Source organism: Oncorhynchus gorbuscha, linkage group LG13, assembly GCF_021184085.1.
Source record: "Oncorhynchus gorbuscha isolate QuinsamMale2020 ecotype Even-year linkage group LG13, OgorEven_v1.0, whole genome shotgun sequence".
In the NCBI taxonomy this organism is placed as follows: domain Eukaryota; kingdom Metazoa; phylum Chordata; class Actinopteri; order Salmoniformes; family Salmonidae; genus Oncorhynchus; species Oncorhynchus gorbuscha.
This window is the reverse complement of record NC_060185.1, coordinates 87,503,444-87,519,229: the sequence shown is the minus strand read 5'-3', so window position 1 is coordinate 87,519,229 and position 15,786 is coordinate 87,503,444. Positions and strand designations below refer to the sequence as shown.

Genomic DNA, 15,786 nt, shown 5'->3' with positions numbered 1-15,786 from the left:
ACATGGTTAGCAGATGTTAATGGTCACATACACATGGTTAGCAGATGTTAATGCGAGTGTAGCGAAATACTTGTGCTTCTAGTTCCGACAATGCAGTAATAACCAACGAGTAATCTAACCTAATAATTCCACAAATACCTTATACACACAAGTTTAAAAAAAAACCTTGAATGAGTAGGTGTGTCCAAACTTTTGACTGGTATTGTAATTATTTAACAAAAAAACAGAGCAGGCAGAATACCTGACCACTGTGACTGACCCAAACTTAAAGAAAGCTTTGACTTTGTACAGACTCAGTGAGCATAGCCTTGCTATTGAGAATGGTCGCCGTAGGCAGACCTGGCTCTCAAGAGAAGACAGGCTATGTGCTCACTGCCCACAAAAGGAGGTGGAAACTAAGCTGCACTTCCTAACCTCCTGCCCATTGTATGACCATATTAGAGACACATATTTCCCTCAGATTACAAAGATCCACAAATAATTTGAAAACAAACCCAATTTTGATAAACTCCCATATCTACTGGGGGAAATTCCACAGTGTGCCATCACAGCAGCAGGATTTGTGACCTGTTGCCACGAGAAAAGGGCAACCAGTGAAGAACAAACACCATTGTAAATACAACCCATATTTCATTTGATTTATATTCCATTTTGTACTTTTAACTATTTGCAGATAATATGACATTTGTAATGAATTTATTATTTTGGAACTTTTCAGAGTGCAATGTTTACAGTACCTTTTTACTGTTGTTTATAATCTACTTCACATGTTTTGGCAATGTAAACATATGTTTCATGCCAATAAAGCCCTTACATTGAAATTGAATTGACACAGAGAGAGAGACAGAGACAAAGAGATTCTGTGTGTGTGTGTGTGTGTGTGTGTGTGTGTGTGTGTGTGTGTGTGTGTGTGTGTGTGTGTGTGTGTGTGTGTGTGTGTGTGTGTGTGTGTGTGTGTGTGTGTGTGTGTGTGTGTGTGTGTGTGTGTGTGTGTGTGTGTGTGTGTGTGTGTGCTTCTAAGGTCCATCTACTATATGCTACACATTGATACTAATGCCAGTAATACAGGTACAGATTGAAGTCTTTTCATTTCACAGTTCCGCCCGATATAAAAATGACAAACAACGTCTTGCTCTCTCAACCCGCCTGTGGAATACTAGTCTGATAGAACATTGAGAGAATGGCAGTTAAATGGCACATGTAGTGCACTACTTTTGACCAGGTCCTATGGACTTTACATAGGGAATAGGGAGCCATTTGGGACTCACTTTCAGCCTGTTAATATTCTGTTGCTGTACTTTAGTCTTCTCCTGTCCCTGTCCTGTCCTAACAGCATCCTCAGCCCTGCTGACTGATGACTGCGGACTGCTGACTGCTGACTGATGCTTCACACATACCTAATCAGTACTGAGCCCAGAAATACTAAACTTAATGTCAGAGAGAGAGAGAGAGAGAGAGAGAGAGAGAGAGAGAGAGAGAGAGAGAGAGAGAGAGAGAGAGAGAGAGAGAGAGAGAGAGAGAGAGAGAGAGAGAGAGAGAGAGAGAGAGAGAGAGAGAGAGAGAGAGAGAGAGAGAGAGGGAGAGGGAGAGAGAGAGAGAGAGAGGAGGGAGGAGAGAGGAAAGAGAGATGTTATTGGTTTTTGTATGTGTGTATGTATGTGTGTGTAAATGTGCGTGTCACTGCTTCGAGGAAAACACAGAGACGCCGACGCGGGCCACCGCCACTCACAAGGCCTGTGAGTTCTCGTTCTCCGTGGCAGACGTGAGTAAGACATTTAAACGTGTTAACCCTCGCAAGGCTGGTGAGCCAGAGGCCATCCCATGCCAAGTCCTCAGAGCATGCGCAGACCAGCTTGCTAGAGTGTTTACGGACATATTCAATCAATCCCTATCCCAGTCTGTTGTCCCCACTTGCTTCAACATGTCCACCATTGTTCTTGTACCCAAGAAAGTGAAGGTAGCTGAACTAAATGACTTTCGCCCGTAGCACTCACTTCTGTCATCATGAGGTGCTTTGAGAGGCTAGTCAAGGACCATATCACCTCCACCGTACCTGACATCCTAGACCCACTTCAGTTTGTATACCGCCCCAACAGATCACGGATGACGTTATCGCCATGGCACTGCACACTACCCCATGTGGACAAGAGGAATACCTATGTAAAAATGCTGTTCATTGAGTACAACTCAGCATTCAACATCATAGTGCCCTCCAAGCTTATCACTAAGATCGGGGCCCTGGGTCTGAATCCCTCTTTGTGCAACTGGGTCCTGAACATCCTGATGGGCCGACCCCAGGTTAGTGAAGGTAGGCAACAATACTTGCGCCATGCTGACCCTTAACACGGGGGCCCCACAAGGGTGAGTGCTCAGCTCCCTCCTGGACTCCCTGTTCACTCATTACTGCGGGGCAACGCACATCTCCAATTCAATCATCAAGTTTACAGACAACACAACAGTTGTAGGCTTGATTAACAACAATGAGACAGCCTATAGGGAGGAGGTGAGAGCCCTGGCAGAGTTGTGCCAGGAAAATAATCTCACCTCCAACATCAACAAAACGAAGGAGCTGATCGTGAACTTCAGCAGACAGCAGAGAAGGCACATCCCCATCTGCATTGGCATGCCGCAGTGGAGAAGGTGAACAGCTTCAAGTTCCTTGTGCACATCAAAGACAACCTGAAATGGTCCATCCACAGACAGTGTCGTGAAGAAGGCACAACAGCATCGTCAACCTCAGGAGGCAGAAGACATTCGGCTTGGCTCCTAAGTCCCTCACAGACCTCTACAGATGCACCAATGAGAGCATCCTGTCAGGCTGTATGACAGCCTGGTACGGCAATTGCACCATCTGTAACCGCATCAAAAGCTGGGACTGAGATACTGATAAACAGCTTCTGTCTCCAGGCCACTGTTAAATAGTCACCATTAGCTGGCCTCCGCCCAGTACCCTGCACTGAACTTAGTCACTGTTACTAGCCGGGTACCACCCGGTACTCTACCTTGCACCTTAGAGACTGCTGCCCTATATACATAGTCATTGAACACAGGTCACTTTAATTATGTTTATATACTTTTTTACCCACTTCGTATGAATATACTGTATTCTTGTCAAGGTTCATCCTATATTACTACTGTACACACCATTTCAATTGACATACTGTCCATTCTATCTATACACACCAATATATACATATAAAGTACCAGTCAAAAGTTGTGGATTGACTGACCTTCATGTCTAAAGTAATGATGGAGTGTTGTTTCTCGTTGCTTATTAGAGCTGTTCTTGCCATAATATGGACTTGGTATTTTACCAAATAGGGCTATCTTCTGTATACCACCCCTACCTGGGGCGGCAGGTAGCCTAGTGGTTAGAGCATTTGGCCAGGAACCAAAGGTTGCTAGATCGAGTCCCCGAACTGACAAGGTACAAATATGTCCTTCTGCCGCTGAACAAGGCAGTTAACCCACTGTTCCCAGGCCATCATTATGAATTAAATACAGCTTAAAAACAAATACCTTGTCACAACACAACTGATTGGCTCCAATGCATTAAGAAGGAAAGATATTACACAACTGATTGGCTCCAATGCATTAAGAAGGAAAGATATTACACAACTGATTGGCTCCAATGCATTAAGAAGGAAAGATATTACACAACTGATTGGCTCCAATGCATTAAGAAGGAAAGATATTACACAACTGATTGGCTCCAATGCATTAAGAAGGAAAGAAATTACACAACTGATTGGCTCCAATGCATTAAGAAGGAAAGATATTACACAACTGATTGGCTCCAATGCATTAAGAAATTACACAACTGATTGGCTCCAATGGAAGGAAAGATATTACACAACTGATTGGCTCCAATGCATTAAGAAGGAAAGATATTACACAACTGATTGGCTCCAATGCATTAAGAAGGAAAGATATTACACAACTGATTGGCTACACAATGCATTAAGAAGGAAAGATATTACACAACTGATTGGCTCCAATGCATTAAGAAGGAAAGATATTACACAACTGATTGGCTCCAATGCATTAAGAAGGAAAGAAATTACACAACTGATTGGCTCCAATGCATTAAGAAGGAAAGAAATTACACAACTGATTGGCTCCAATGCATTAAGAAGGAAAGAAATTACACAACTGATTGGCTCCAATGCATTAAGAAGGAAAGAAATTACACAACTGATTGGCTCCAATGCATTAAGAAGGAAAGATATTACACAACTGATTGGCTCCAATGCATTAAGAAGGAAAGATATTACACAACTGATTGGCTCCAATGCATTAAGAAGGAAAGATATTACACAACTGATTGGCTCCAATGCATTAAGAAGGAAAGATATTACACAACTGATTGGCTCCAATGCATTAAGAAAGAAATTACACAACTGAAAGCATTATTACACAACTGATTGGCTCCAATGCATTAAGAAGGAAAGATATTACACAACTGATTGGCTCCAATGCATTAAGAAGGAAAGAAATTACACAACTGATTGGCTCCAATGCATTAAGAAGGAAAGATATTACACAACTGATTGGCTCCAATGCATTAAGAAGGAAAGATATTACACAACTGATTGGCTCCAATGCATTAAGAAGGAAAGAAAAATTACACAACTGATTGGCTCCAATGCATTAAGAAGGAAAGATATTACACAACTGATTGGCTCCAATGCATTAAGAAGGAAAGATATTACACAACTGATTGGCTCCAATGCATTAAGAAGGAAAGATATTACACAACTGATTGGCTCCAATGCATTAAGAAGGAAAGAAATTACACAACTGATTGGCTCCAATGCATTAAGAAGGAAAGAAATTACACAACTGATTGGCTCCAATGCATTAAGAAGGAAAGAAATTACACAACTGATTGGCACCAATGCATTAAGAAGGAAAGAAATTACACAACTGATTGGCTCCAATGCATTAAGAAGGAAAGATATTACACAACTGATTGGCTCCAATGCATTAAGAAGGAAAGATATTACACAAAATCAATTTGACCACAAATACCCGACCTCAACCCAATTGAGATGGTTTGGGATGAGTTGGACTGTAGAGGGAAGGAGAAGCAGCCAACAAATATGTGGGAACTCCTTCAAGACTGTTGGAAAAGCATTCCAGGTGAATCTGGTTGAGAGAATGCCAAGAGTGTGTAACGCTGTCGTTAAGGCAAAGGGTGGCTACTTTGAAGAATCGCAAATATAAAACATATTTTGATTTGTTTAATACTTTTTGGGTTACTACATGATTCCATATGTGTTATTTCATAGTTTTGATGTCTTCACTATTGTTCTACAATGTAGAAAATAATTAAAATAAAGAAAAAGCCTGGAATGAGTAGGTGTGTCCAAACTTTTGACTGGTACTATATATACAGTTGAATACGGAAGTTTAGATACACTTAGGTTGGAGTCATTAAAACTTGTTTTTCAACCACTCCACAAATTTCTTCACTTTCTTTCACTTATAATTCACTGTATCACAATTCCAGTGGGTCAGAAGTTTACATACACTAAGTTGACTGTGCCTTTAAAAAGCTTGGAAAATTCCCCAAAATTATGTCATGGCTTTAGAAGCTTCTGATAGGCTAATTGACATAATTTGAGTCAATTGGAGGTGTACCTGTGAATTTAGTTCAAGGCCTACCTTCAAACTCAGTGCCTCTTTGCTTGACATCATGGGAAAATCTAAAGAAATCAGCCAAGACCTCAGAAAAAAGTTTGTAGACCTCCACAAGTGTGGTTCATCCTTGGGAGCAATTTCCAAACGCCTGAAGTTACCACGTTCATCTGTACAAACAACAGTATGCAAGTATAAACACCATGGGACCATGCAGACGTCATACCGCACAGGAAGGAGACACGTTCTGTCTCCTAGAGATGAACGTACTTTGGTGCGAAAAGTGCAAATCAATACCAGAACAACAGCAAATGACCTTGTGAAGATGTTGGAGGAAGGAGGTACAAACGTATCTATATCCATAGTAAACGAGTCCTATATCGACATAACATGAAAAGCCACTCAGCAAGGAAGAAGCCACTGCTCCAAAATCGCCATAAAAAAAGCCAGACTACAGTTTGCAACTGCACATGGAGACAAACATCGTACTTTTTGGAGAAATGTCTTCTGGTCTGATGAAACAAGAATAGAACAGTTTGGCCATAATGACCATCATCATGTTTGGAGGAAAAGGGGGAGGCTTGCAAGAAGAAGAACACCATCCCAACCATGAAGCACAGGGGTGGCAGTATCATGTTGTGGGGGTGCTTTGCTGCAGGAGGGACTGGTGCACTTCACAAAATAGATGGCATCATCAGGAGGGAAAATTATGTGGATATATTGAAGCAACATCTCAAGACATCAGTCAGGAAGTTAAAGCTTGGTTGCAAATGCGTCTTCCAAATGGACAATGACCCCAAGCATAAGGTTGTGGCTAAATGGCTTAAGGACAACAAATTCAAGGTACTGGAGTGGCCATCCCAAAGCCCTGACCTCAAGCCTATAGAACATTTGTGGGCAGAACTGAAAAAGCATGTGCGAGCAAGGAGGCCTACAAACCTGACTCAGTTACAGCAACTCTGTCAGGAGGAATGGGCCAAAATTCACTCAACTTAATTGTGGGAAGCATGTGGAAGGCTACCTGAAACGTTTGACTCAAGTTAAACAATTTAAAGGCAATGTACCAAATACTATTTGAGTTTATGTAAACTTCTGACCCACTGGGAATGTGATGAAATAAATAAAATCTGAAATAAATAATTATCTCTACTATTATTCTGGCATTTCACATTCTTAAAATAAAGTGGTGATCCTAACTAACTGACCAACTCGCTGCGCCTGCGATAATATCTGCAAAATATGTGCATGCGACCAATAAAATTCAATTTTTTATGTGCTCCAGCAGCAGGGTCTTTTAATATCAGTAGTGATAAGCGGTTGCTAAGAGGTTGCTAAGCAGTGGGGGCTGCATTCTGAAGAGGAGAGGATTCACTTCTGAGTGAGAAGAGATGTTCGTCATCATGCGCCTTCAAAATGGGTCCCAAATAGCATCCTATTACCTATATAGAGGACTACCTTTAATCAGGACCCGTAGGGCTCTGGTCAAAAGTAGTGCACTATATAGGGGATAGGGTGCCATTTGGAACACACACCCAATCTACAGCCAGAAGCCTGCTAGCACCTCACAGCTCTTTACAGCCCCTAACAGACAGGATTACAGGATTACAACTCTGCCTGGAGGAAGGGCTTGAAGCCTTTTTGATGAATGGTGATACATGGAAATGAACTTGTATAAAAGAGAGAGAGGGAAAGAGAGAAAAGCAGGATGTCCAGAATATGCCATAAAAACAGCTTTACATGTGAATAGGGATGAGTAAATACACACAGTCTCCTTTTCTCTAGCCATTCTGCCCTATGTGTGTGTGTGTGTGTGTGTGTGTGTGTGTGTGTGTGTGTGTGTGTGTGTGTGTGTGTGTGTGTGTGTGTGTGTGTGTGTGTGTGTGTGTGTGTGTGTGTGTGTGTGTGTGTGTGTGTGTGTGTGTGTGTGTGTGTGTGTGTGTGTGTGTGTGTGTGTGTGTGTGTGTGTGTGTGTGTGTGTGTGTGTGTGTGTGTGTGTGTGTGTGTGTGTGTGTGTGTGTGTGTATTCCAGTAGTGGCAGCAGTATTGGGTGTGTGTTGACTTAATTAGGTCTGCTCGTTTCCTCTCCCCAACACAAGTTGATTAGTGATACCAGCTGTCCCCAGTGTGTGTGTGTGTGTGTGTGTGTGTGTGTGTGTGTGTGTGTGTGTGTGTGTGTGTGTGTGTGTGTGTGTGTGTGTGTGTGTGTGTGTGTGTGTGTGTGTGTGTGTGTGTGTGTGTGTGTGTGTGTGTGTGTGTATCTGTGTTTGTGTGGTGTTTGCATATGCATATATGTGTGTGTGTGGCAGTGTTTGTATGTCTATGTGCCATTGCCAGCAGCCAAACCACACCATGCCAGTTCTCTATGATTACCACTGGCAACTGGACCCAGACTGGAGCCAACCACAACCCAGGAGACCAAGATGGCTGACCATGGTAATCCCTTAGTCCTTTCTACCCTCCTCTCCTCTCCTGCCCCTCTGCTCTCTCCTCTCCCCTCTCTCCCCACTCCTCTCCACCCTCCCCAATCCCCTCTCTGCCCTCTCTCCCCAATCCCCTCTCTCACAACTCCTCTCCTCTCCTCTCTCCTCTCCCGTCTCTCCCCACTCCTCTCCACTCTCCCCAATCCCCTCTATGCCCTCTCTCCCCACTCCTCTCCTCTCCTCTTTCCTCACTCCTCTCTCCCCCTCCCCTCTCTCTCTGTTTTTACCTGTGTATGTATATGTAGCATCCAGACTTGTTAAATGAAGGTGTATATACCTGTGTATATGTGGCATCCAGACTTGTTAAATGAAGGTGTATATACCTGTGTATATGTAGCATCCAGACTTGTTAAATGAAGGTGTATATACCTGTGTATATGTAGCATCCAGACTTGTTAAATTAAGGTGTATTTACCTGTGTACAGTCGTGGCCAAAAGTTTTGAGAATGACACAAATATACATTTTCACAGTCTGCTGCCTCAGTTTGTATGATGGCAATTTGCATATACTCCAGAATGTTATGAAGAGTGATCAGATGAATTGCAATTAATTGCAAAGTCCCTCTTTGCCATACAAATGAACTGAATCCCCCAAAAAACATTTCCACTGCATTTCAGCCCTGACACAAAAGGACCAGCTGACATCATGTCAGTGATTCTCTCGTTAACACAGGTGTGAGTATTGAGGAGGACAAGGCTGGACATCACTCTGTCATGCTGATTGAGTTTGAATAACAGACTGGAAGCTTCAAAAGGAGGGTGGTGCTTGGAATCATTGTCCTTCCACTGCCACTATGGTTACCTGCAAGGAGACACGTCGTCATCATTGCTTTGCACAAAAAGGGCTTCACAGGCAAGGATATTGCTGCCAGTAAGATTGCACCTGGATCAACCATTTATCGGATCATCAAGAACTTCAAGGAGAGCGGTTCAATTGTTGTGAAGAAGGCTTCAGGGCGCCCAAGAAAGTCCAGCAAGCTCCAGGACCATCTCCTACAGTTGATTCAGTTGCGGGACCGGGGCACCACCAGTACAGAGCTTGCTGCTGTATGGCAGCAGGCAGGTGTGAGTGCATCTGCATGCACAGTGAGGCGAACACTTTTGGAGGATGGTCTGGTGTCAAGAAGTGCAACAAAGAAGCCACTTCTCTCCAAGAAAAACATCAGGGATAGACTCATATTCTGCAAAAGGTACAGGGATTGGACTGCTGAGGACTGGGGTAAAGTCATTTTCTCTGATGAATCCCCTTCATGATTGTTTGGGGCATTCGGAAAAAAGCTTATCCGGAGAAGCTACCATCAGTCTTGTGTCATGCCAACAGTAAAGCATCCTGAGACCATTCATGTGTGGTGTTGCTTCTCAGCCAAGGGAGTGGGCTCACTCACAATTTTGCCTAAGAACACAGCCATGAATAAAGAATGGTACCAACACATCCTCCGAGAGCAACTTCTCCCAACCATCCAGTAACAGTTTGGTGATGAACAATGCCTTTCCCAGCATGATGGAGCACCTTGCCATAAGGCAAAAGTGATAACTAAGTGGCTCGGGGAACAAAACATCGATATTTTGGGTCCATGGCCAGGAAACTCCCCAGACCTTAATCCCATTGAGAACTTGTGGTCAATCCTCAAGAGGTGAGTGGACAAACAAAAACCCACAAATTCTGACAAACTCCAAGCATTGATTATGCAAGAATGGGCTGCCATCAGTCAGGATGTGGCCCAGAAGTTAATTGACAGCATGCCAGGCCGGATTGCAGAGATCTTGAAAAAAAAGGGTCAACACTGCAAATATTGACTCTTTGCATCAACTTCATGTAATTGTCAATAAAAGCCGTTGACACGTTTGAAATGCTTGTAATTATACTTCGTATTCCATAATAACATCCGATAAAAATATCTAGAAACTGAGGCAGCAGACTTTGTGAAAATAAATATTCGTGTAATTCTCAAAACTGTATATGTAGCATTCAGGTGTGTTAAATTAAGGTGTATTTACCTGTGTATATGTAGCATCCAGGTGTATTAAATTAAGGTGTATTTACCTGTGTATATGTAGCATCCAGGTGTATTAAATTAAGGTGTATTTACCTGTGTATATGTAGCATCCAGGTGTATTAAATTAAGGTGTATTTACCTGTGTATATGTAGCATCCAGGTGTGTTAAATTAAGGTGTATTTACCTGTGTATATGTAGCGTCCAAGTGTGTTAAATTAAGGTGTATTTACCTGTGTATATGTAGCATCCAGGTGTATTAAATTAAGGTGTATTTACCTGTGTATATGTAGCATCCAGGTGTCTTAAATTAAGGTGTATTTACCTGTGTATATGTAGCATCCAGGTGTCTTAAATTAAGGTGTATTTCCCTGTGTATATGTAGCATCCAGGTGTCTTAAATTAAGGTGTATTTACCTGTGTATATGTAGCATCCAGGTGTCTTAAATTAAGGTGTATTTACCTGTGTATATGTAGCATCCAGGTGTCTTAAATTAAGGTGTATTTACCTGTGTATATGTAGCATCCAGGTGTGTTAAATTAAGGTGTATTTACCTGTGTATATGTAGCATCCAGGTGTCTTAAATTAAGGTGTATTTACCTGTGTATATGTAGCATCCAGGTGTATTAAATTAAGGTGTATTTACCTGTGTATATGTAGCATCCAGGTGTGTTAAATTAAGGTGTATTTACCTGTGTATATGTAGCATCCAGGTGTCTTAAATTAAGGTGTATTTACCTGTGTATATGTAGCATCCAGGTGTGTCTTAAATTAGGTGTATTTACCTTGTATATGTAGCATCCAGGTGTGTTAAATTGTGTATTTACCTGTGTATATGTAGCATCCAGGTGTCTTAAATTAAGGTGTATTTACCTGTGTATATGTAGCATCCAGGTGTGTTAAATTAAGGTGTATTTACCTGTGTATATGTAGCATCCAGGTGTGTTAAATTAAGGTGTATTTACCTGTGTATATGTAGCATCCAGGTGTCTTAAATTAAGGTGTATTTACCTGTGTATATGTAGCATCCAGGTGTGTTAAATTTGTTCTATTATACCTGTGTATATGTAGCATCCAGGTGTATTAAATTAAGGTGTATTTACCTGTGTATATGTAGCATCCAGGTGTGCCCTTGCAGAACTGTTTCGACTTGTATGACAGCGTGACCTCTACGACCCCGGGGATGTGTCTGGGGGGAGTCTGCACCCGGATGGCATGGGCTGTGATCAGCTACAGAGGGCGTCAAAAACAAAAACGTTTTTCTTGTTACATATGTATTTCACTTGGTAGACCCCATAACTTGTTCTATATCAAAGTGAAATAAATAGACGTATCAAGATTTGCAAGAGCCATAGAAAATGCTCAGTTGACATGTAAGGTAGGATGTAGTTTATAAATGCACAGAAAACATCCAGATTGCCTTGGCTTTAGCTCAGAGGGCTAAGACAGTCTTGAGCACCACGGACTCACTGTTTTTTTGTTTGTTTCTCTGCCGGTTGCACACAGTCACACACACAGTCATACATACACAGTCATACACACACACAGTCATACACACACAGTCATACACACAGTCATACACACACAGTCATACACACACAGTCATACACACACAGTCACACACACACAGTCATACACACACACACAGTCATACACACACACACAGTCATACACACACACACAGTCATACACACACACACACACAGTCATACACACACACACAGTCACACACACACACACACACACACACACACACACACACACACACACACACACACACACACACACACACACACACACACACACACACACACACACACACACACACACACACACACACACACACACACACACACACACACACACACACACTGATAAATGTGCTACTGACCTCACTCCAGACTAGCATGGTACCAAATATGACCTGGAGTCCATCAAAGAAGTTTTCTCCAATGATAATGACTGTGGCCCCGCCTGTTGTCCAGCCCTCACTGGGGCTGATCGCCTTGATACAGGGGGTGGCTGTGGGAGGGAGGGAGGGAGCGGAGAGAGAGAGAGAGAGAGAGAGAGAGAGAGAGAGAGAGAGAGAGAGAGAGAGAGAGAGAGAAATGTAGTTTTAACGCAGAATCAGGAATACAAGGTACAGTACAGTTTCTCCATTCTGATTGTATGAAGAGAACAACTAAATTCTCCAATTCATAAGCAGGTCTGCTGTGAGGCGTAATACTGACCCCTGGATCTTATAATTACAGGCTTTACATTACTGGATCAGATTGGAGAAAAGAACAGCAGTGGAATTAAAAATAAATAAAGGCTTAATCTCCTCAACTTTACAGAGCCTCAGCTTGTCAGACATGATGTCATTCTCCAAAGCAGGGTGATCCACTTTACTACCGAATGACTTTTCCCCGTCTCTCTCCTGTCCCTCTCTCCTTTCTTTCTTCACCCTCCTCTCTCTCCTGTCTCTCTCTCCTTTCTTTCTTCACCCTCCTCTCTCTCCTGTCTCTTTCTCCTTTCTTTCTTCACCCTCCTCTCTCTCCTGTCTCTCTCTCCTCTCTTTCTTCACCCTCCTCTCTCTCCTGTCTCTCTCTCCTCTCTTTCTTCACCCTCCTCTCTCTCCTTCTCCTTCATCTGCCTCTCACTCTCTTCATCTCACCTCCTCTTCATCCTGCAAGTCTTTTCATAGACACTGATGGTGTGCGTGCGTGCGTGCGTGTGTGTGTGTGTATGACTGTGTGTGTGTGTGTGGGTGTGGGTGTGTGTATGTCAACCATATGGTGAAACATGAATCCATGTGATAGGGTTCATATTTGGGGTCCTCCTCTCTGCCATCTGTTGTGTTCGTTGCTCATTGTGAAAACAGATTTTTAGTTTTTTTTTGCAAATTTAAAAGAAATAAAAACAGAAATACCTTATTTACATAAGTACTCAGACCCTTTGCTATGAGACTTGTAATTGAGTTTCAGGTGCCTCCTGTTTCCATTGATCATCGTTTCTACAACTTCATTGGAGTCCACCTGTGGTAAATTAAATTGATTGGACATGATCTGCAAAGGCACACACCTGTCTGTATAATGTCTCAAACGAGCAAAAAACAAGCCATGAGATCGAAAAAATGGTCCTTAGATCTCCGAGACAGAATAGTGTCGAGACACAGATCTCGGGAAGGGAAGGGGAGAAACTCCCCAAATAAAGGTGTGCCAAGCTTGTAGCTTCATATTCAGGAGGAAACGAGGCTGTAAGAGTCTGAATAATTATGTAAATGTCATATTTCTGTTTTATTTTGTTTATTTGTTTAGTTAAAATGTCTAAAAAACAATTTTTGCTTTGTCATTATGGGGTATTGTGTGTAGATTGATGAGGGAAAAAAAACTATTTAATCCATTTTAGAATAAGGCTGCATCCTAAAAAAATGGAAAAAGTCAAGGGGTCTAAATACTATCTGAGGACACAGTATGTATGTGTGTGTTAACCTGGGAAAATCTTTGGGCGGAGAGAGAGAGAAAGAGAGAGAGAGAAAGAGAGAGAGAGAGAGAGAGAGAGAGAGAGAGAGAGAGAGAGAGAGAGAGAGAGAGAGAGAGAGAGAGAGAGAGAGAGAGAGAGAGGAGGCTAGAGGATAGAGGATAAACCTAACCATGTCTCATAGGAAATAAGCTCAGCGTTGTCTTTAAGCTTCCTGGGGCCTCATAAGCACCACAGTCCTGCTTTGACACATGGTCTTCATAAGACACTATGGCAGTTCTAACAAGAGCCGGCCACTGGGGGAATACAGGATTCACTGCTGCTCTCTGTTCTCTCACTGAGAGTTAAGAATCTTAGAGGGGAAAGGAGCAGGGGGAGAGGGGGAGAGGGGGTGAGAAGAGAGGAAAAGGAAGCGAGAAGGGAGAGAGATAAAAGAGAGAAGGGAGAGAGATAAAAGAGAGAAGGGAGAGAGATAAAAGAGAGAAGGGAGAGAGATAAAAGAGAGAAAAGGGAGAGAGATAAAAGAGAGAAGGGAGAGAGATAAAAGAGAGAAGGGAGAGAGATAAAAGAGAGAAAAGGGAGAGAGAGAAGTGGGGGTGAGAAGAGAGGAAAAGGAAGCGAGAAGGAAGAGAGATAAAAGAGAGAAGGGAGAGAGATAAAAGAGAGAAAAGGGAGAGAGAGAAGTGGGGATGAGAAGAGAGGAAAAGGAAGCGAGAAGGGAGAGAGAGATAAAAGAGAGAAGGGAGAGAGAGAAGTAGGGATGAGAAGAGAGGAAAATTAAGCAAGAAGGGAGAGAGAGAAAAGGGAGAAAGAGAAGTGGGGATGAGAAGAGAGAGAAATAAAAGAGAGAAGGGAGAGAGATAAAAGAGAGAAGGGAGAGAGATAAAAGAGAGAAAAGGGAGAGAGAGAAGTGGGGGTGAGAAGAGAGAGAAATAAAAGCGAGAAGGGAGAGAGAGAAAAGGGAGAAAGAGAAGTGGGGATGAGAAGAGAGAGAAATAAAAGCGAGAAGGGAGAGAGATAAAAGAGAGAAGGGAGAGAGATAAAAGAGAGAAGGGAGAGAGATAAAAGAGAGAAAAGGGAGAGAGAGAAGTGGGGGTGAGAAGAGAGGAAAAGGAAGCGAGAAGGGAGAGAGAGAAAAGGGAGAAAGAGAAGTGGGGATGAGAAGAGAGAGAAATAAAAGCGAGAAGGGAGAGAGATAAAAGAGAGAAGGGAGAGAGATAAAAGAGAGAAGGGAGAGAGATAAAAGAGAGAAAAGGGAGAGAGAGAAGTGGGGGTGAGAAGAGAGGAAAAGGAAGCGAGAAGGAAGAGAGATAAAAGAGAGAAGGGAGAGAGATAAAAGAGAGAAAAGGGAGAGAGAGAAGTGGGGGTGAGAAGAGAGGAAAAGGAAGCGAGAAGGGAGAGAGAGAAGTGGGGGTGAGAAGAGAGGAAAAGGAAGCGAGAAGGAAGAGAGATAAAAGAGAGAAGGGAGAGAGATAAAAGAGAGAAGGGAGAGAGAGAAGTGGGGGTGAGAAGAGAGGAAAAGGAAGAGAGAAGGGAGAGAGAGAAGTGGGGGTGAGAAGAGAGGAAAAGGAAGCGAGAAGGGAGAGAGAGAAGTGGGGGTGAGAAGAGAGGAAAAGGAAGCGAGAAGGGAGAGAGATAAAAGAGAGAAAAGGGAGAGAGAGAAGTAGGGATGAGAAGAGAGGAAAATGAAGCAAGAAGGGAGAGAGAGAAAAGGGAGAAAGAGAAGTGGGGATGAGAAGAGAGAGAAATAAAGTGCGGAAAGAGAGGAGAGGAAGTGATAGAGTTGAGAAGGGAGAAAAAATATATAGAGAGAGAGACATATAGAAGAGAGGGGAGAGACATTTAGAAAAGAGTGAGAGAGGGGGCGAGAGAGATATAGAAAATAGTGAGAGAGGGGGAGAGAGACATATAGAAAAGAGTGAGAGAGGGGGAGAGAGACATATAGAAAAGAGTGAGAGAGGGGGTGAGAGAGTCATATAGAAAAGAGTGAGAGAGGGGGGAGAGACATATAGAAAAGAGTGAGAGAGGGGGAGAGAGACATATAGAAAAGAGTGAGAGGGGGTGAGAGAGACATATAGAGAAGAGTGAGAGAGGGGGCGAGAGAGACATGGAAAAGAGTGAGAGAGGGGGGTGAGAGACATATAGAAAAGAGTGAGAGACGGGGCGAGAGAGACATATAGAAAAGAGTGAGAGACGGGGGAGTGAGAC

General features: G+C 42.8%; 1 protein-coding gene across 3 annotated transcripts in view; it reads right to left on the bottom strand.

Moving 5' to 3' along the window:
* Positions 1–15,786, bottom strand: part of LOC123994172 (transcription factor COE1-A-like) — a 150,666-nt gene that overhangs the window by 35,513 nt on the left and 99,367 nt on the right. For all 3 annotated transcript variants that reach the window (XM_046296699.1, XM_046296700.1, XM_046296698.1), the window contains exons 9-10: positions 12,008–12,138; positions 11,220–11,346 (exon numbers count right to left, since the gene is read on the bottom strand). In XM_046296699.1, the coding sequence (XP_046152655.1) occupies positions 11,220–11,346; positions 12,008–12,138 (258 nt within the window). The remainder of the gene's footprint in view (positions 1–11,219; positions 11,347–12,007; positions 12,139–15,786) is intronic.